At 37.9% G+C, this 22,078-nt stretch overlaps 1 protein-coding gene across 3 annotated transcripts in view; it reads left to right on the forward strand.

Moving 5' to 3' along the window:
- The window catches only part of Kpna1 (karyopherin (importin) alpha 1), a 53,849-nt gene that overhangs the window by 28,142 nt on the left and 3,629 nt on the right, over positions 1–22,078 (forward strand). For 2 of the 3 annotated variants that reach the window (XM_006521814.4, NM_008465.5), the window contains exons 5-13: positions 1,464–1,558; positions 7,829–7,960; positions 8,727–8,815; positions 9,259–9,358; positions 10,056–10,219; positions 11,746–11,824; positions 18,093–18,218; positions 19,741–19,868; positions 21,823–22,001. In XM_006521814.4, coding sequence (XP_006521877.1) covers positions 1,464–1,558; positions 7,829–7,960; positions 8,727–8,815; positions 9,259–9,358; positions 10,056–10,219; positions 11,746–11,824; positions 18,093–18,218; positions 19,741–19,868; positions 21,823–22,001 — 1,092 coding nt within the window. Of the gene's footprint in view, positions 1–1,463; positions 1,559–4,457; positions 4,581–7,828; positions 7,961–8,726; positions 8,816–9,258; positions 9,359–10,055; positions 10,220–11,745; positions 11,825–18,092; positions 18,219–19,740; positions 19,869–21,822; positions 22,002–22,078 lie in introns of all 3 variants that reach the window. The other variant, XM_030248989.1, reaches the window with a different exon arrangement.

Consider the following 22,078-nt stretch of genomic DNA (forward strand, 5'->3'; position numbering starts at 1 on the left):
AAAGAACACAATTCAAAAAAGAAAAAAGTGTGGCACATGGCTATGGGGGACCTGCTGGCTGGCAGCAGGCTTGTTATGCTAAGCTTGCTTCTCACACTATTCAGGACCACCTTCCCTTCCTAGAGAACAGTGCTGTGTATCATTGAGCAGGATCCCCATATATCAATTAACAATCATGATATTCTCCCAACAGGTCAGTCTGTTGTGGGCAGTGTTTCAGTTGAAATTCTAGGTTCTGTCTAGTTGACAGTTTAATCAGGACAATGAACATAACAGAATTTTTAAAAAAGCCTTTAGACAATTACAGTGGCTAGGCCACTGGGCTGATAAAGGCACCGGGCTCCAAGACTGCTGACCTGAGTTTGATCTCTGGAACCCACATGATGTGAACCAACTCTGGTGGGTTATTCTCTGACCACCACACATGTGCCATGCCAGTGGGTCCATACAGAGACAAACAGAAATAAATAAGTAAATTTAAAATAGGTCCAAAAAATATGTAGTTGTTAAGATGGTTGTGGACTTGCCTACCACTCTAGGAGGTTGAAGTGGGAGTCTCAGAATTTAAAGCTTACCTGGGTAATATAGAAGGACCACATTTTTTTTAATTAGGTATTTATTTCATTTACATTTCCAATGCTATCCCAAAAGTCCCCCACACGCTCCCCCACCCCCTCCCCCACCCACCCACTCCCACTTCTTGGCCCTGGCGTTCCCCTGTACTGAGGCATATAAAGTTTGCAAGACCAATGGGCCTCTCTTTCCACTGATGGCGAACTAGGTCATATTCTGATACATATGCAGCTAGAGACACGAGCTCCGGGGGGTACTGGTTAGTTCATATTGTTGTTCCACCTATAGGATTGCAGATCCCTCTAGCTCCTCCATTGGGGGCCCTGTGATCCATCTAATAGCTGACTGTGAGCATCCACTTCTGTGTTTGCTAGGCCCCAGCATAGAAGGACCACATCTTAAAATATAATTAAAAACAATCAGCTGTTTAGAAGTAACTTATTTATAGACTGCTTGCTTGCGATGCACACAAGGCCTAGGGTTTATATCTTATACTGACAACCAACCAACCAAAATTTTATTCCTCCTTTTTTATGCAATGTTTTTGTAATTCAGAATATTAACTAGTATATTTTTAGTGTTTATCAAGTTTGCTGTGTTTGAGTGTTGATAAAAATGTTGAACCAAGCAAAGGACACGTTACCAAAACTCCTTCCTTCCAAATCAACATTTAACTAATTAAATCATAAAAACATAGGGCTTTATTGTAGCACACAAGCTGTCCTGTAACTTGACCAAACTCAATTTTAACCTTTGTTTTTATTGGGGGGGGGGGGAGATAGATTTTAATATGAGAGATGGTCAGGGAATGAAGAGAGGGGTATTATGACTAACTTTGATCTATACAGTCATTATATTGAGATCTCTTATTTTATTTTATGGGGAAACAGAACCTAATCCTCCAATTGATGAAGTCATCAACACACCAGGAGTAGTGGCCAGGTTTGTGGAGTTCCTCAAACGAAAAGAAAATTGTACACTGCAGGTGCGGATATTTTCATTTCTTGTGGTAGAACTTTGTTTTTTCTAGAAACCTTTTTGTCTATGAGTTACTTATTATAATCTATATGAAGGCTTGTTTGTTTAAAGTGGTATTGGTGATAACTATCTTGTATAAGTTTGTTAAAACTATGTAGGTCGTAATTGATATTTACAGAATTTGTATCTTATTTGAATTTTAGCAGTAGGAGTCTGCATGAGAGGATCCTATGCAAACTGTGTAAAGTTTTGATAGAGAGACAAAGAAAGACAAGAGACACACTACTTGTTAGCCTTCTCAAGATGATATACATAACATGGACTGTCCCAGAAACTCAGTAATCAGACCTGGTCTTAATTTATCCCCTGCCTACACCAAAAGTTCTGACAGACTTTACCATGAGAACTTTGTACAGAGAGTTTACCGCCTTAGGATTGAATCATTTTTACAGTATCAGAGGCCAACTATCAAGCTCCGTTTTTGAGTATCTGGAATTCTAAAAATACTACTTTATTCTTAGAGTAAAGCTAGACTTTTGCTACTATTTTGATTGTTCAGTAGCTGTATATCCTTGGTATGTGCAGGATTCCTTTAATATCTGAATTATTGACAAATACCTATAACCCCTAAGTTCTTACTAAAGTAGGGCTCAGACAGCTATAAAATTTGGTTAAATCACAAGTAGATCACAAGATGGGAGAAAGACTTAATTCTCACCTCGGTCTACTCATGACTGAGGCGTTTTATAAATGATATTTCATGTCCCTGGCTCCTTATTGGCTAGGCCATTGCAGATGCCTCTTGAGTCTTAATGCTTTGTCTTGATATTTTCTCTCTTTCTGCTCCATCCTTCTCTTTACTTTACATCCTTATTTACAGTGGTGAATTTCTTCTAGAGGAGAAGGAAGAAATCCAGAAAAGGTAGAGTACTTCTCTGTCCTATCAGTTTCTCTTCTCCAGTTTGACCTTTGCCAATCCCTGTGTTTATTTGAATTAAGATTCTGTTTTGCTTGCTGCCTCCTGGATTATAATTCTGGTCTCCATTTAAGACCAGAGTCGCCAGACAGTTGAAAAATCATGTTTACACTGAGAGCAAGGAAAGAGAGATTTTCTCAGAAAAAAGGAAATCCAGACAACCAACACTGCAGAGAACAGAGCCTGAGCCCCTAAGCAACCTGCCAAGAGGGACCACAAGAGGAGTTTACTGCAGTTTATCATTAGAAATGGGTTGTGGGAAAAGGGAGGTAGGGAAGGTAGCCATTTTGTTAATTATAAAAATGTTGCTCCCCAGTATCTGGGAATGAGTGTAGTTGAACAGTACCAGTTACACCATCAGATCGGCAGTTTTTAGTTTTTGTTAGATGATTGTAGAGGCCCACTAACTAATACACTTAACAAAATAAGGCAGAGTCTTCTAGACTTAAAATGATAATCCTTGAGAAACAAATCTCCCTGTTTGTACATTCTCCTGTACTTTATAAGAAGTGTAGTGTGTTCATATATAGCTCCCTTTCCTGACTGACACATAAAGTCCTCTATCATTTTGTGATTCATAATTGGTTAGAGTTTAGGTGCACGTCTTTAAAAGTTCAGATTTGCAGCCGGGCGTGGTGGCACATGCCTTTAATCCCAGCACTTTGGGAGGCAGAGGCAGGTGGATTTCTGAGTTCAAGGCCAGCCTGGTCTACAGAGTGAGTTCCAGGACAGCCAGGGCTACACAGAGAAACCCTGTCTCGAAAAACAAAACAAAAAAAAGGGTCCTGATTTGCTTTTATCTAAATTTCTAGATTCTACCCTTATTCAGATTAGTAATTAGGATCAGAGACTAAAAAATGATTCCTCTCAAGTGATCACTTCATAAACTTTTGCCTTAACTCTCTAAGACTGAGAGGTAACCAGTCTAGTGTTTGTGCTTGTTGTCTCCAGCTTTCCTTCTGCGTGTGAAGCACAGCACACTATTCTCTCTCTAGTGTGAGTACTGGGTAACACCCATCACCTCTAAAGCAGTACGAGATTTAAGTATGTCAGGGAGACATACTTGCTCTGCTATGGCTTCAAATAAATAGATGTGTTCTGGAAAGCTTTGTGGTTTATGGAGAGCACTAAATATAAGGTAGCATATTTATACCTGCCTGCTTTCTCGAGATGTGAATAGCGTGTCTTTGGATAAGATTTTTGCCATTTCTCTTTTAAAAAGAGACTGGTAGTACATGGCACAAAGGAAATTGCATGGTTCAATAATAAATCCCAGGACCACGTTTAATTCTTTTCATCCCATAGCTAAATTGAATTTTAGTGAACTTCACTACCATTTTGTCTACTCAAACCAGTATAGTATCTCTAATAAGGGAGCTAAAAATACCTCTCTTTTGACATCACTACCCAGATATTCTCTTGCCATTCAAACTGGAGATGAATTTTGGGTAGAATCTAGGATTGTGGAATTTCTGTTACTTAGCTTAAGAGTATGGTCAAGCTTAGTGACTCCCTCTGACCTTGGTGTGCACTAGTCTGCTCTCTGAGGTGTCTATGGGCTCACTTGTTTGAGTTCAGGCCTAGCATATTAATACTATCTTCTGTAAGTTTGACACTGTTGTCAAACCCTATATAAAAACATCCTAGATATAATAAATTGCTTCCTGCTTCTAAACATTAGATGCCACTCCTCCAAAAGTTGCAAATTTGAATGAAGTTGGCCTAGTTTTCCCCCTTTCTCGACTCTCTTGTCCCGTCTGGAAACTTAGTATGATAAACTGCAGTAAGCTTCACCCTCTTCCCCTCCCATCTTTACTGATCTCTACCTTTCCTGGAGGGTTGCTCAGAACCTCAGGTGCTCTTCTCTGCAGAGTTTGATAACCTGGGTTTATTTTTCTGATGTGAGCCTTTCTTTTCACTTGCTCTCCAGGTGAGCCTGGCATTTGCTAGGAACCAGAGTGGAACCGGCAAAGTGGCCAGCAACAGAGTCCTGATCCAAATGGAGAAAGGGAGCCAGGCGTACCTCAACCTGGAGTGGGAAACTTGATAGGAGGTCAGAAGTACTTCAGCTTTGGATTCTCATTTTCCTTATTAAAGGAACTAAGCACCAGAAGGTAGAGACTCAGAAAGAGGACAGAGAGAAAACTCAAACCTGAAGAGCACAGGTTGCAGTTGTAGCAATAAGTTCTTATTTAGCAAGTTCCTGTGCAAAACATCAGTAGCTAATAATTTATAAGCAGTTGTAGCTACACAGTAGGCTGTTTTCTGTGGTGCAGTTTTTGGACTGCTAAGAATACAGTAGTATAAGGCTGTAATGATTTTGTTCCTTTTAGTGATAACATTTCTTAGAAACTTACTCCCTTTCACTTTTCCGTTTATTGTTCTCTTGAGTTAATGCAATTACTTACATAGTTATTATTACTGTTTGTTTCTGTCATCTTATGTATTTGTAGTCACCATTAGTTGTGAGCTTTCCTGTTTCATGAGATCTTTCTGGTTGCAGTCTTACCTAGCATCCAAGGTTGAAATCTAAAAGACAAAGCTTCCTATCTCAGTGAAATGGAGCTTATAGTACTATGAGGGAATGACATCTGGTAGCTCACATCCAAGCTTAAAAAATATTTACCTACATTTGATAGTGGTTGACATTAGCAGGCTTACATTCCTGAAGTGAGTTCTGTCTTTCTCATTTCATATCTCCTACACACATGGCTGCACCTCATTTTAATAAATACGAAAACTCCTTTTGGGGAAGGGGGGAGGTTTCATGACAGGGTTTCTCTGTGTAGCCCTGGCTGTCCTGGAACTCACTCTGTAGACCAGGCTGGACTCAAACTCAGAAATCTGCATGCCTCTTCCTCCCAAGTGCTGGGACTGCTTGGTATCCAAAACTACTTTTTACTTTCATTTTCATTTTCATTGTGGAATTTTTTTTGCATTCAAAGATGGCTCCCATTATGATTATGTAGTGGATACAAGCGTAACTGGCACGTTAGCTCTCACAAGCATATCTCTTGTTTACCATCCATGTTTAGCTGTTGATCACTTTTCCATTTTTCTAATCATCATTGCAGTTCTGTTTTTCTGTTTTATTTATCCAAGTAGGTTTTTTAATCTTATTTTTCCCAGAGACCTTTGATGTTAAACTAAGCCAGCAGTATGAACCCTGACAACAGTTGGAATTGATTTTTTTTTCCCCCCCACCGATAACATGCTCTTGATGATATCAGGGTATTGGTGTGATTTTCATCAAAATCTGACTGTAGTGGTTTTTCTCTTGGATTTGTTGTATCCAGATAGGACTATTCTTTCCAGATCACTTTTCCTTAGAGCTTTCAACTTCTTTTGACTTGAACTCTATAGTAATTATTTTTTAACTTTTAAAAAAAAATTATTTATGCATGTGAGTACACTGTTGCTCTCTTCAGACACACTAGAAGAGGGCATTGGATCCCATTGGAGATGCTTGTGAGCCACCGTGTGGTTGCTGGGAGTTGAATTTAGAACCTCTGGAAGAGTAGTCAGTGCTCTAAACCAGCCCTTAATTTTTGAACTTTAAGCTTGCCTTCTGATAGGACATTCTGCTACTTTCTTACATCATTTGACTTGTGTTTTAACCAATTAGTTTTAAAGATTTATTTATTAAGTATACAATGTTCTGATACATATATGCATGCATACCAGAAGAGGGTACAGATCTCTTTATAGATGGTTATGAGCTATCGTGTGGTTTGAACTTAGAACCTCTGAAAGAGCAGACAGGGCTCTTAACCTCTGAGCCATCTCTCCAGCCCCTGACCAATTAATTTTAAAAGTTGAGTTATATAAACTACATTTTAGACAACCCCTCCTGTATAGGATAAATAATGTGGTATGCTGTTTGAACCTTCCCTAGGTAGTAGTAGTAGAACTAAAAGCAAATGAAATTTCTATGTATATATTTCAGAGAGATTGAAAATAGTTTGAACATTTCTTCAATTAATAATTTAATTACAGATAAATATATGAGGTGCTTTATTTTTTCCCCATGATATTTCGGCTTTAATTTTTTTATCTTCCCAACCCCCCAGTTTTTACTGATGTAGTTGCATGTATGTATGCTATATAGTACTAGCCAAACATTCCTGCTTTCAGAGTGTCTTTGGCCGCTTTTTAGTTCTGGTGACATTTTCCCGACTATAGACCAAATCAGGTCATTATACATAGATGGAACCCTTTGCTGGTTACATTACTCTTAAAAATGAGGAAATAAAAGAACCCTAAGGGACAAGAAAGACACACAGGTTTCACCTTCTTGTTTCTTCTGCTGTAAACTTACCCATCAGTCACATGGATTTGTTCTGCTGCATTCAATGATTGATAGTTTAATTTTCCCTATGACAGATGCCTTTTAACTGATTTAAATCTTAGAAAATATCCACAAGTATATTTTTGATGTCATGTAACTGATTTTTTTTTATTCAAAGTTATACCTCTAAATAGAAATGTGACTTTTTTTTCCTACTACATACACTATTCATTAAAGAATAGAGAATGGTAGAAGGATTTAACCTAAAATTCAGTGGTCTTGATCGAATATAGGGATATATTCATTTTTGATTTCTTAGTGTTAAGCTAAAGAGAAAATTAGGGATCTCTGAAATTTGTAACATGCTGTAATTGTTGTTGGCAATAACTTCATTTCTGCTTACCAGTGCTATAATACTAGATCAACTTTTACTCCCTTCAACTCTGCCACCGCCTCTTCATCTTCTTCCTTTTCCCCCTTTTCCTTTTTCTTATAAGCAAACTTATCTTTAGCTGGGCATAGTGGCACTTGTCTTTAATCCTAGTACTTGGGAGGCAGATGCAGGCAGACCTTTTGATTTCAAGGCCAGTGTGGTCCACATAGAGAGCTCCAGGTCATTTCCCATTGTCCAGAGATTATGTGTGCAATATGTATGTAAATTATTTATTCCCTTTTAGCCCTTTAGTTAATGAAATGGTATGTTAACTGTATAGAAGTATATTTGTCATTTGTTCCTTTCATTAGAGATCATTCCTATCAACTTAGGAACTACGTTTTTTCCCTGTGGTTTCATGGTAACTATACTTTGGTCTGAAATGTTAGATACCTTTGATTATTCCTTTATAGACTGAGATATTCTGGAAATTATTTTAGATGAACATGGAATTTACAATATGCCAATAATAGTTCCAGTTTGATTTCAGGTTTTTTTTTTTAATGTGCAAAATATTGTATCGCTTTATGTAAATAACCTTCTAAATTTTAGTAAGTTAATGAAACTTTTGTCTTTGTAGTTTGAATCAGCTTGGGTCCTGACAAATATTGCTTCAGGAAACTCTCTTCAGACCCGGAATGTGATTCAGGCAGGAGCTGTGCCTATTTTCATCGAGTTGCTTAGCTCAGAGTTTGAAGATGTCCAGGAGCAGGTAAGACCCCAGGATCACACAGATGAGAGAGCTCACACTCTCCCAGTCATACCCAGCTTCACTGAGCTTACTCCATGACAGTGATTCATAACTGGTTTAAATAGGAAAAATAAAGTCTCTAGTACTTCCTTTCCAACCATGGGGTTCTTGCAGCTTTTAGCTCACTTTTTTTTTTTTAATTTATAAAAGTGTACAGTATGGCATGTACACCTATGAAACCATTGTTTATTAAACCTTCACAAGTTTAATAAACATCTCTATATTTTTATTTCGGTTGCACGCTAGAGTGTTCTACTAAAAACAACCTTAAGTACATTTTTAGTCTACCAAGTAAGCCATTTAAATCCTTGTTCTTTGCAAAGGACTATAAAATATTACTTATAAGCGAGAATAGGATTCTTTAAAAATAATTGCCTCCAGACTGGGGGTATAGCTTAGAAGGCGGAGCAATTGTTCAGCCTGTGTGAAGTCCTGAGTTTAATTCCCAGCACTGGAAAAAGTTTTCTTTTACTAGTAAAACTTTTACTTTAATGGAGCAATTGCTCCTTTTACTTGTTCCACATAGTCACATAATTCTAATTCTAATCCAGGAACTGGTTTGACTCCTTGATGAACAATTTTAAGAGTTAATAATAGTCTTTATATAAAATGTTGGTGAATTATTATATGATTTTGTAAAATGTTACTGTGGTATGCCAGCATCTCTTTTAAAGACTTATGAGGGAATGAAAGTATGCAACTTTATTGATCAATGATTCCTTTATAGGCAGTTTGGGCTCTTGGCAACATTGCTGGAGATAGTACCATGTGCAGGGACTATGTCTTAAACTGCAATATCCTTCCTCCTCTTCTGCAGTAAGTATCTTTTCAGAATTATTACATCTGCGGATGTCATAAGTATCTTCTTTTTTTTTTTTTTTTTTTGTTTTTGTTTGTTTGTTTGTTTGGTTGGTTGGTTTGGTTTTTTCAAGAAAGGAATACACAGGGTTTCTCTGTATTCTTGGCTGTCCTGGAACATACTCAGAAATCCGCCTGCCTTTGCCTCCCAAGTGCTAGGATTAAAGGCGTGAGCCACCATTGCCCAGCAAGTTTCTTCTTGTTATACTGTTAATGTCTTTTGCTGAAATACTGAATTAAAATTAGTGAAGTTTATTTTCAGAGAATGAATAATAAAGAAAGGGAGTTAATCTTTATTGTTCTGGAGAAAAGCTAGAGACATTCTTTATCAGTAGTATTAATTATTTCCTTTATAGACAATTAGTATCTTAAGACTTACCATGGAACCATTACACTTGTAGGTTATTTTCAAAGCAAAACCGCTTGACCATGACCCGGAATGCAGTATGGGCTTTATCTAATCTCTGTAGAGGGAAGAGCCCACCTCCAGAATTTGCTAAGGTAAACCGTGTGCTTGTGGGAAATTATTAAAGGAAAAATGCTCTTAAATACTAGTGTTCTCAGAAAAGGGTTTTTGTTTGCTTTGTTTTGTTTTTCAAGACAGTGTTTCTCTTGTAGCTTTGGCTGTCCTAGAACTTGTTTCATAGTCCAGGCTGTCCTTGAACTCACAGAGGTCTGCCTCTCTTTGCTTCCTGAGTGCTAGGGTGGCATGAGTCCTCATCACCTGGCTAAGATAATTTTTGATAAAATTATTTAGAATGTTAGAAAATGTATTGGTTTGTATAGAAAATGCTTTTGGTAGTTTGTTTTTGCTTTAATTTAGGGTAATTTTTCAGTGCCAGTATGAGGGTCTATTATTACTTTTAGGGCTTTAGCAGTTTTTGTGGATAACGAAGTTCTGCAACAGAAATTCTCAGCTGTAGTATTTGTGGAAGTTTCTTTACCTCCTTGTTCTAAGGATAAATGCATAAACGTTTTCTTCCTGAAATAATTCGTCTTGTGTTCTGACTTCCTCAGTGTAGTAAACTGAATACCTACTGACTACATTGTCAGAGATAGAAATGTTCTTCAGACACTTGACAGTGCCTAGCTAGAATTGTAAACCACTCCATAACTCACTCAGCGTCTGTCTGTCTGGTAGGCTTCATGAGTGTCTTAGCTCACTCCAGAAGTTGTAATCATCTTTTTTTCCCCCTAGGTTTCTCCCTGTCTGAATGTCCTTTCTTGGTTACTGTTTGTCAGTGACACTGATGTACTAGCTGATGCTTGCTGGGCTCTCTCATACCTGTCAGATGGACCCAATGATAAAATCCAAGCAGTCATCGATGCAGGAGTCTGCAGGAGGCTTGTGGAACTTCTGATGTAAGATGATCTTTAAGAAAGTGTCTCTTGCACTCCTAGGTTTTCCCTCCTGATGCCATGACTCAAAGTCTTAGAAGTGACCTTAGATGAGGAGAGGAAAGGGTTTAACTTTTCCCTCCAGGTCACAGTCTGTCACTGCGGGAAGCCAGACAAGTGACTAAGTACAGACTGGATGACTGCTGCTTACTGGCATGTCGGTCTTGCTGCTCAACTCATGCTCAGCCAGTTTACCTCTAGGGTTGATGCTGTTCACAGTGGACTGGGCCCTGCCCTCCTGATGATCAGTCATCAGCCAAGACTATCTATCTCACAGCCACAGCATGGTATACTCTGATCCAGGTGGCCCCTCAGTTGAGACTTAAAAATTAGCAGCTGATGCTAACTAGTACACTATATTTTTCCACATCCCTAGCACTCTGGTATTAGTTGATTATAAATCTTACTGATTTATTATGCATTGGCCATTTGCCTCTTGTTTATATTGATGCCATTTTTAGTTCCCTTTTGAGACCTAATGAAGACTGTATTCTTCTACCATTATTAGTCCTTGAGCAGAATGTTTTGAAAAGCGTTGTCTGTATGTTTCTGTTATTCCACTCACATTGGAAGGCCTAAGGCCAGGTACTAGAAATCAAAGGCATATTGTTATGATAAATCGCCATTTCTTACTTAAAAAACAGACTAGATCATATTTTTGTAATGCTTTTGGTGATAGCATGGAAGATTTACTCTTGGCATAAATAATTTAAGACTATATTAACCAAATCTTTAGCTAATACTTAGAAGAAAATGTAGCCATACTATGATGGTGAAATAGTAAAGTTATAAGCCACATGACATTAATTGATGTACAAAACAGTTTTGTATGTTATAGTGATCAAAGACTGATTGTAGACCAGCAGTGTAGTATTGTCACAAGTTAACAAAAAGAAAAAAAATCTGGGAAACATTTGTCATGCGTCATTTTAGTCATTAGATCTTAAATGTGAAACAAGAGAGTTTGGGTTGGTCTTGGAGGTACATGGGTGTCTGTCCTCAATATCTGTCTCCACATATACACAGCAGGCATTATGGAAAGCTTTCTTGACCATTAAGGCAGCCTGTTAGTTCAGTGGAAACAGTAAAGTATTTGAGATGGGAATCTCACTTGGGTTTTGAAGTTTGCTGAAGTGTAGAAATAGGTGCAGTGAATAAATGTTGCCTGTGCCTCCCCGGTCACCTCAGCAGCTCCAGACCAAGTAAGGGGGAGAGAGGTCCTGTAGCAAAGAGTAAAAGTGTGGAATTCAGTGCTAAAGTACCTGGTAAAGATTACTAGAAAAGAATTTTAAAAATAAGGAGAATGATTGCTTTTTAAGGTGATGGTCAGTTCTGCTGCCGTGGTGGATTCCCTAAATAGCCGTAATCATAAAGTGCCTTTCTGCTCTAAAATTGAATCACATCTTCCTTAATTTGACTTTCATCCCCAAAGAAAAGATTTTGGATAGAACTGTTGTCTCTAACATTTTTTTTTTCTTTTATGGTTGCAGGCATAATGACTATAAAGTAGTTTCTCCTGCTTTGCGGGCTGTGGGAAACATTGTCACAGGGGATGATATTCAGACACAGGTATGAACAAGTGGTAAGATTTCTGTAAAGTGAGTCCATTGACTTCACAAACATAGTTCTGTTATTGAATTTTGTATTGTCAAGCATCCCCACTGACACAGTGTTTAATATTCTCAGTATCTACAAGTCCTGTGACTTGTAGCAATTGTAGGTTCTCTTATGAAAAAAAAAAAGTTTTTTTTTTTCCTAAGCCAGTTTTCTTTCTGCTTTTATTTGTAGCACATCCTAGAAGCACCAAATGGGATTTCTAGTAGTATATATGCTTTCTGGTAGTGCCCTCCTTTTGTATATGCTAAGGTTTTTGTAAGAAAGACTCTTTCCTCATAGTTCCCAGTGTCCATTCTACTTTTAGTAACAAGACAGGCCATCCACAGTAACCTTCCGTGTTCTCCTTTGTTGTGGGCGTGTTCTAAGGAGCAGTTCTTCAGCCTCATTCCTGGGTTCTGTAACTTCAGTCATCACCCTTATGTACATGGGCTATAAGAATCAGAATTAGGTTTTAGCTGTATCAATCAGCTTCAACTTCAATTTTCTAATCTCTAAAAGGAACGCAATTAGATTTGTGTTCTCAGATGTTATAGTTACAGTGTTTTTAATTTGAGCTTATCCTATCTACAAGGGAACTCATTTCCCCCCTCTTTATCTTTATCTGTTTTAGTTTCCAGTCTCAGTATTTGGCTTTAACAGTTGCCCATGCCAGTAATGCAGGTACTAGCTTGATTCTACTCTTCATTCACTCTTTTGCTAGATCTATCATTGGTACTCTATCATTGCTCATCCCTTGCATTGTGTAGTGTAGATGTCTTAGACAAGGCAAAGGAAATATATATTTGATTGTACTTGTATAAAATTTCTCTGGGACAATACATAGGAAATGGTTATCTTTGATGATCTCAGAGGATAACTGGGTTGTTGGAATACAGGAAACGAAAGGAAGGGAAAGGAATCTTACCTAGGCAGTCCTTATACATTTTTAAATTTTTAAAATTTATTTTTTTTTAAACATTTTTAAAAATACTGTATGTCTGTATATTATGTGCATGTGCATACTTGTGCCATAGCTCCTGGGTGGACATCTTTGTTGGGTTAGTTTTATTCTTTCATTAAAATGAGTTTTAGGGATCAAACCCAGGTTTGCAGATTTTTGTGGCAAATGACTCTATGCACTGATACATCTCGCCAGCTCATATCTTGGATTTTTTAACCACGTTAATGTATTTACTTTGGGTTGGGGTTGGGGCAAGTTTGTAGGGCTTAGATACAGCTCAGTGATAGACTTACTTGACCAGTGTGTATGCAGTCCTGAGTCCAAGTCCTAGCCTCACACAACAGAATGCTCTCACTGTCTCCCCGTGGCACCCATGGTCTTTGTTCTTGCCCTATTTGTTCACTGCAGTTTGCCTGACTGCTTTTAGCTCTGAGGTTAACACATGGATTTTTTTTTTTTTCTTTCATCCCCTATCTTTGCCCTGGCTACTGCTTTCCCCATAACTATAACCTTACTCTTGTTGCTAATGATTCTTTATTCTTTGTGCTTTTTATATTAGCATTGTATTCTTTGGAAGAGTGCCTCAGATTCCATTACAGGTGGTTGTGAGCTACTGTGTGGAATTGAACTCAGGACCTTTGTCAGTCAGTGCTCTTAACCACTGAGTCATCTCTCCAGCCCTGTATTGCTTTTTCTAAAGCTGAGAAACACGGCATAAGAGATTTGGTAGATACTGCATTAATTTTGAAATTAGTTTTGGTAGTATATCCATTTTCACAACATTTATTCTGCCCATCCAGAGTCTGTTTTCGTTGTCTAGTATCTTCTGAAATTTTCTTTGTCGTTGTCTTGGACTTTTTATTGTAGAGGTCTCACATTTCCTTGGCTAAATACTATCCTAGATAGATTTTAGCGTTATTTTTTTCCCAATTTTTTATTAGGTATTTTCTTCATTTACATTTCAAATGCTATCCTGAAAGTCCCCTATACCCTCCCCCCAACTCTGTTCCCCTACCCACTCACTCCCACTTCTTGATCCTGGCGTTCTCCTGTATTGAGGCATATAAAGTTTGCAAGACCAAGGGGCCTCTTTTCTCAATGATGGCCGACTAGGCCATCTTCTGATACATAAGCAGCTAGAGACATGAGCTCTGTGGATACTGGTTAGTTCATATTGTTGTTCCCCTTGGGTACTTTCTCTAGCTCCTCTCTTGGGGGCCCTGTGTTCCATCCAATAGCTGACTGTGAGCATCCACTTCTGTGTTTGCTAGGCCCCAGCATAGTCTCACAAGAGACAGCTATATCAGGGTCCTTTCAGCAAAATCTTGCTGGCGTATGCAAGGGGGTATTATTTTGAATGGAGTATTTTTTCTAATTTCTCGAATGAGAGTAGATTGCTGGTATAAGTGAATGCTCTTTGTTTAGTTCTATTGAATTTGTAACTTGCAACTTTAATGTATTTATTAGATCCAGGACTGAGCACAATGACACACACCGTCATTGTGTGAGAGGCACAGGCAGGTGGATCTCTGAATTTTGGACAGTCTGGTTTACATAGGAAGTTCTAGGCCAGTTAGAGCACAGTAAGACCCTGCTTTAAAACAACAAAATAAAGACAAAAACACAGAAGAACAAAACCAAGCCAGAATCCTATCTACAAATAGGGAGAATTTGATTTCTTCCCTTCCTGTTCCAATCCCCTTTATGTCTTTGTACTGTTGAGTTGCTTTAGCTAAAATTTTGGGCACAATTATCAAAAGAGAGGGGAAAGTGTACATATGTCCTTCATTTTTGAGGAAATCTCTCAGTCTGTCTCCATTTCATGTTACTATAGGTGTGTTGCATATCTATCCTTTACTACAAGGAAGTTGCTCTGTAGGGTTTTGTTTGATTTGTTTGTTTGGTTGGTTTTTTTATGTCTTGATCTGGTTTCGATGTCAAGATAATGCTGGCTTTGTAGAATAAATTTGGTAGTGTTCCTTTATGTTTTATGGAACAAATAAAGAGAAACTGCTATGAAGTCTTCCTTGATCTTTTCCTAGGACTAATGAATTCATCTGGCTTTGGCTTTCCTTTGAGGAGAGGCTTTTAAAAACAGTTTCAGTCTGATTGCTCATCAAGGGTCTGTTTGTTTATATCTTAAGGGCCTAATTTTGGTAGATTACATTAAGATATTTTTTTTAGGTTATCCAGATTTTCAGTCATAAGCTATGAAAGAATAAATAAAGCTAATTGTTTTCTTATTCTAACTTTGCCGTGGATTTGTGGTGGTGAATGAGTGTATAACATATTTAGTACTGAGAGTGTGAAACTAATAGCTTCAGAATGGCTGCTTTAACTACATAGAGGTTTATTGAGATTGATAGACTTCAGGTTTCATTAATTTTGATAGGTAATATTTATTTGAAAGGTTTTTAAATAATAAAAAATAAAATAAAAACAATATTTGTGACAAAATTGATTTTAGAAAGTTCTGTTTAGTCTTTTACTTTTCTGTCGTGTAAGAATAGAATTTTGTCCCCACTGGCTCTTCATCTTTGTGCTATGAGGTCACAGTAAGAAGGCTCTTGATACCCAGCAACATGAGAAATGAATCTCTGCCCCACCCTGCCCCTTCCTGCTCTGCTTTTCTCCTTTTCCCTTTTTCCCTTCCCTCTTCCCCCTCCTCTCCTCTCCCCCTCCCTCAATTCTTATCTTCCTTGACCTTCCTCTGTCCCCCCAAATAGGATTTTTCTGTGTAACACTGGCTGTCTTAGAACTCACTCTGTAGACCTTGGTGGCCTCGGAACTCGAAAATCCACCTGCCTCTGCTGGGATTAAGAGGCATGCGCCACTACCACCAGACTCTTCTTTTTGTAATTGAAAGACACTTTTAGCTGTTTTATTGTTTGAGTTAGTACATTTAATAGGGAATGCATGGCTTTGTTTTTAATTTTGATTCATTGGTACTTGTAAAGAAATTTTCTATTTTAGGTTTTTCCTTTTAGTTCATATAACTAAGATAAGTTATTTGTTGTAGTTTTATTTTGCATCTATTTTGGGTCTTTGTGTGCATGTGTTGGTGTGATATCTGTGTATGTCACATGGTAGTCAGAGGAGAACTTAATGGGAGTCTCTGTTTTTCCTACTATATGGGTCATGGAGACTGAATTGAGGTCATCAGGCCAATTGCCAGCAAATACCTTACTCTCTTAGCTGTATTGCCAGTGCATGTAACAAGTAGTTTTTCATATGATATGGTGTACATTTTAATTTTAGGCTTTTTGACGTGCAATTTTTATTAGATGGAATGTTAATTTTTGCCTGTCGTTTAATGCTGTATGTCTGAAAAGGCTTACAGCGTCTCCAGATCAGCCTGAACTGTGCTGATCTGTTTTGTTTTTCCTGCTACTTTGTGGGTAAGTTTCTTATTTTTATTTTTTTTTAAATATGCATTCCATCCATTTGGGTTATTTTACTTGTATAATAAGTAAAACCATTAGATTACCTTTTATTTTGTACTTATAGATAAAATCTATATAATTTTAAGTTTCTGATCTGATTCCTTTGCTTTTGAAAGCTGTTTTATTTAGGTTTGTTTTGGTTTTTAACTCTTTGTAACTTGTAGACTTTGGTATATATTGGTTTATTGAGTACAAGGTAGAGAGAGAGTCCAGAGGTCAAACCCTCTTGGACCTCTAGAAGATCAGCCCCTAAGGCTTAGAATGTCATTATTTAGCATAATAGGCCTACAGGAAAGCTTCCCTCCCCCTTTCCTTTTCAGTGGAGACGTTTTACGTTTCCCTGGCTGGCCCTATAATCCTATCCTCTGTATAGACTAAACTGTGTTTAAACTCAGTAGAAACCCACCTACCTCTGCCTCCCAAGTGCTGGGTTTAATGGTATGTGCCACACACCTGACCCCAATTTTAGTTGTTTTAGAAAAGACTTAATTCATTTGATTTTGTATGTTTTGTGTGCACATTATGTATGTGTACCATATGAAAGCCTGGTGCCTCTTGAGGACAAGAAGGAAAGTATCAGATCCTCTGGACTGGAGTTGTGTGCATGGCTGTAAACCACCATGCTGATGCCGGGAACTGACACTCTTAACTGCTGAGCCATCTCTCCAATGCCTTTTAGAGTTTTTTTTTTTTTTTTTTTTTTTTTTTTTTTAGATTTATTTATTTATTATATGTAAGTACACTGTAGCTGTCTTCAGACACTCCAGAAGAGGGCATCAGATCTCATTACGGGTGGTTGTGAGCCACCATGTGGTTGCTGGGATTTGAACTTTGGACCTTCGGAAGAGCAGTCGGGTGCTCTTACCCACTGAGCCATCTCACCAGCCCCCTTTTTTTTTTTTTTTTTTTTTTTTTTTCTGCGGCAAAGCTTTATTGCTTACTCAGGAGCAAGAGAGGAAGAGAGAGAGAGAGACGCAGAGAGACGCAGAGAGAGAGAGAGGCAGAGAGCAGAGGAAGAGAGCAGAGGAAAAGACGAAGAGAAAGAGAGGAAGAGACGAAGAAGCGAAGAGCTAGAGTTTTTAAATACTATCATTATTGTAGATGTTGTACTATGGGTTTTTGTTTTCTTTCTTTTTAGTTTTTTTTTGTTTTGTTTTGTTTTTGTTTTCTTGGAGAGCCAGTTGACTATAATGATAAAGTTATCCTCAAGGAACTCAAAGATTCAAGATCTTCCTATGTTTTCCTCCCAAGTGCTTGATTACGGGATGTGTACCACCACACATGTCCCCGTGGTTGTGAATGTACACAATGAAACCAGTTTAATAACCTTAGAATGTATTTCAGACTCATACTAATTTTTTTTTAATTGGGTTGGTGATTTGGCTAAAACGATAAAGGTACTTGCCACCAAGCCTGCTGGCCAGAGTTTGATTCCTAGGACAAAATGAAAGGAGAGAGTCAGCTGCTGCAAACTTTTCTCTGATTTCCATATGTACTGTGGTTCACTCAAGCCTATATACATACATGAATCAATGCAAGTTAAAAATACGTTATGCATATAAAGTTATTTTTTAAAATGTTAGAGGGTTTTTTTTTTTTTTTCCTTTTACATTTGTCTTAAAATAAGTTTGTTGAATTAAAGATGTATTTACTAACCCTCAGGGAAGTAGATACTGGAAGATCTGGGATTTCAAGATCCTCTTATATTAGGCATTGAGTTTGAGGCCATCCTGCTACATAACACGCTGTCTCAAGAATCAAATAACAAAAATGCAAAATCAAATGATATATTGAGAACAATGCCAAAATTAAAACTTAACTTTTTTCTTTCTTTTAGGTAATTTTGAATTGCTCAGCTCTTCAAAGTTTATTGCATCTGCTGAGTAGCCCAAAGGAATCTATCAAAAAAGAAGCCTGTTGGACAATCTCTAATATTACAGCTGGAAATAGGGCACAGATCCAGGTAATGCTGCCGTCCCTGCTCTTCTATCCCTGTATGAGAGCTTCATTGTGTGCGCCTGCTTTACTGTTTGTTTGTGTGTGTGATGTTGTTGGAGACCAGAAGAAGGGATTGAATCTCCTGGAACTGGAATTACAGGCAGTCATAAGTATCTGTGGGGACTAGAACCCAACTTAGGTCCTCTAAAGAGCAGTAAACAGCTGAGCCCTCTCTCCAGCCTTTGGTCAGCCTTTAATATGCAGATGTCAACATTTCTTGTAGAACTGTCAACTTCCAGTGTTACTTTCTCAGTCTGTTTTCTCTTTATTCTGATGTTAGTCTTTTGCTGTTTTTACTTAGCCATGCATTTTCTCTTTACCTTGAAAGTTTGGTGATTTACTGAAGGTCGCCCCCAAAAGTACTTGTGTTTTCAAAGTGTTTTAATGGACTTTATGCTAAATATATTTGCTTTACTTATTAAATTATATTTTCCAGTGAACCCATGTGTTAGGTGGTTTTAAAATTTTTATTGACTATTAGTGGCCTTTTGTAACCCCAGCTGGCCTGAATCTCACTGTTTAGACCATGCTGTCCTTGGAACTCCCAGAGATCTGTCTGCCTTTACCTTCTGAATGCCAGGATTAAAGATGAACACCACCAGGCCCAGGAGGGTCTGTTTTCTTTAAATATACCCTTTTGCAGAATTGAGTAAAATATGCCATTTAGTTAAAAAGAAATACTATTATTATAGGGTGTGAGTGTGTAGCCAGCCATGGCTGGCCTGAAACTCACTATGTAGACCAAGTTACCATCAAGCTCAAAGAGTCTGTCTGCCTCGCCCTCTCTAGTATTGTGATTAAATGCTTGCATCAACATTTCCTGGCCCAGGTAATTAAATACACTTCACCATTATTTGTTTATTGTGTTTGTCTCATACACAGGTAGGCAATACTGTGACCTCATTTTGAGCTTGCCCCCACATCTGCTATTTCTAATGGCTTTTAGGAATTATAGCTCTCGGCCTGTCTTGTACAGCAAGAACTTTGATTTACTGAACCATCTCTTATGATGACTTTTTAAGACCACACACTCCGTAAGAGTATTATCTATGGTGTAAGAATAAATAAGCCTCCTAAAAAGGTAACAGGGCTTGTGGGATGGCTCAGCAGGTAAGAGCATTGCTGAGTGAGCCGCAAGACCTGGATATGATCCTCAGAACCCATGGTGGAAGGAGAGAGCCAGAGCTGGGTCTATGCATTCACACATACATAAATAATTAATAAAATAAAGATTGAAAAATGGTAACAGGAAAAACAAACATCATTTGTCAAGTTAGTTCAAAGTTATCCTTTTAATCCCAGCACTCAGGAAGCAGAGGCAGTTAGAACTGTGAAGTGTGGACTTTGTCTACTTAGCAAGTTCCAGGTCAGAACTGGTTTTGGTCTCAAAAGGCAAAACAAAAAATAAAACAAGTTATAATGTCAATTAGTAATATTTTTAAAAATCATGTAACTTCCTTGTTCTTTTAACTTTTTCTCAATTTCAGACTGTGATAGATGCTAACATGTTCCCAGCTCTTATTAGTATATTGCAAACAGCAGAGTTCCGGACAAGGAAGGAAGCTGCTTGGGCCATCACAAATGCAACTTCTGGAGGATCAGCTGAGCAGATCAAGTAAGTACTGTCCAGGTAGCATCTTGCAAATTAAAGGAAAACAAGTTTAACCTCTCCCCATCCCCAATATATAATCTAAAACCTTGACCACTAAGAAAGGAATTTCTTGACTGTGAATGTGAAAGGAATTTCTTGAATGTGAAGTCTGGCACTTTGGGAAATTATCATTGTTATAATTAAACTCAGAAGTGCATTTAGTCTTTAAGATATATTTTTACAATTCTAATTATTCATGTATGAGTGATGTGTGTGGGTATGTGTGTGCATGTAGTGGAAGTGTCTGGAAGACAAGACAAATTGAAGTTACAGGTGATTGTGAGCTACCTGGTATGGGTGATGGCGACTAAACTCAGGTCTTTCAGTAGCAAGTGCACTTAACTTCTGAGCCATCTATGCAGCCCTTACATTTAGCTTTTAATACTTGTTTTCTCTCTCTTTTCAGTTTTTTAAAAAGGTCTCTCTCTCTCCTATGTGTGTAAAAAAGACAACCCCCCCCCCCCCTGTGTGTGTGTGTGTGTGAACCTCCCTCATAATTGTAACATCCATGGGGACCAGAAGAGGGCCTTATACTTCCTAGTGCTGGAGTTACACGCACTTGTGAGCTACCTTATATATAATATAGGGTGTTGGAATTGAACGTGGGCCTTGTGGAAGAGTAGCAAACAGTCTTAGATGTGGAGCTGTCTCATCATACAGCCTTCCTCATCTATTTTCAGTTTTCATTTTGATTTATTTGTTTTGTTTTTTTCAAGACATAATTTTTGTGTGCGTCCCCGGCTTTCCTGAAACTTGCTCTGTAGACCAGGCTGTTCTGGAACTCAAGCCTGGGTCTCAATGTGTAATCACCATGCCCTACCAGATTTACTGTTGCTAATGCTACACCACTGCTATTAGGGTTTTACTTTTAGATTCTAGGTGTTCATTACTGGAGTATAAACAGTTAAATTGTGTATGAGCTTTATATCATGCCTTATATCATAGACTTTCTATACTTATTATCCAGGTGTGTTTTCATCAGTGCGTGTGCGTGTGTTTCCTAACCTGCATAGACAGTAATGGAAGACTTTACTTCCATTCTTCTATACTCCTTTTAAAATCCTCTTTAAAAATAATGCTTAGGTTTGCATATGCAATGTTTCAAATATGATGTTAGTTAGGTAAACACTTCTTGTTAAGGCTCTTTATCATATTTCCTCTATCCTTAGTTTATTGTGTTTTCTTTTTTAAATTAATAATCAATAATAGGTTTTGATTATTTTCTTAGTCTCCATATCATCAGAAGTGATTTTCATCTTTATCATGTAAGAGTATAATGTTATTTTATGTGTTCTCTCTTCCTTCTAGAGATCTATATATGTATTTTAAGTTTAAAGTAGTGTGGAAAGGATATAAAGATGAGTACTGAGTTTCACAGTGACATTTCGTTTATACAGGTTTCACCTACCTCAGTTATCTCTGTTTTCTCCATATACAACTTGAGAGATTAGGATGATGGGGATTTCGTGCATATCTGCCCTGGGTGTGATGTAGTAGTCTGTCTTATATTCATTATACTGTCTGCATCACGTTACTCCCTGCTGGAGTTGAAAGACATAGAGCTGTAGAGTCCTGCATCTGTTTTCTTCTTTAAGTTCACACAGCCTGTATTTGAGAAGTGTGCTTACGTGTAGAAATAATGACTACAATAACTCTTCAAACTTCTATGTACTGGTTGGGACTGAGGAAGATGGCCCCAACCAGTACATAGAAGTGGTATTTTTGGTATATAGGTAGAGGTTTCCCTCAATAACAGACTATAGTTGAGATATGTGAGCTAACTCTTTCCTCTCTAAAGGTCCATAGTTGACAGCTTATTTTTATTTCTACAGCAAGCTTGAAGATGCCTCACAGTTCAATAAAAATCACAAAATTAAATATTTTATATGACTAAATTGTCCTTTTTTTGTTGATTCAGGTACCTAGTAGAACTGGGTTGTATCAAGCCACTCTGTGATCTCCTCACTGTCATGGATGCAAAAATTGTACAGGTTGCCCTAAATGGCTTAGAAAACATCCTGAGGCTTGGAGAACAAGAAGCCAAACGAAACGGCTCAGGCATTAATCCTTACTGTGCTTTGATTGAGGAAGCATATGGTAAGAGTTTGGCTGAGAATGAGGGAAATGAACAATAATAATCATATGAAAACATGAACATGGGAGTAGTGGGTGAC

The sequence above is a fragment of the Mus musculus genome, chromosome 16, assembly GCF_000001635.26.
Source record: "Mus musculus strain C57BL/6J chromosome 16, GRCm38.p6 C57BL/6J".
NCBI lineage: Eukaryota > Metazoa > Chordata > Mammalia > Rodentia > Muridae > Mus > Mus musculus.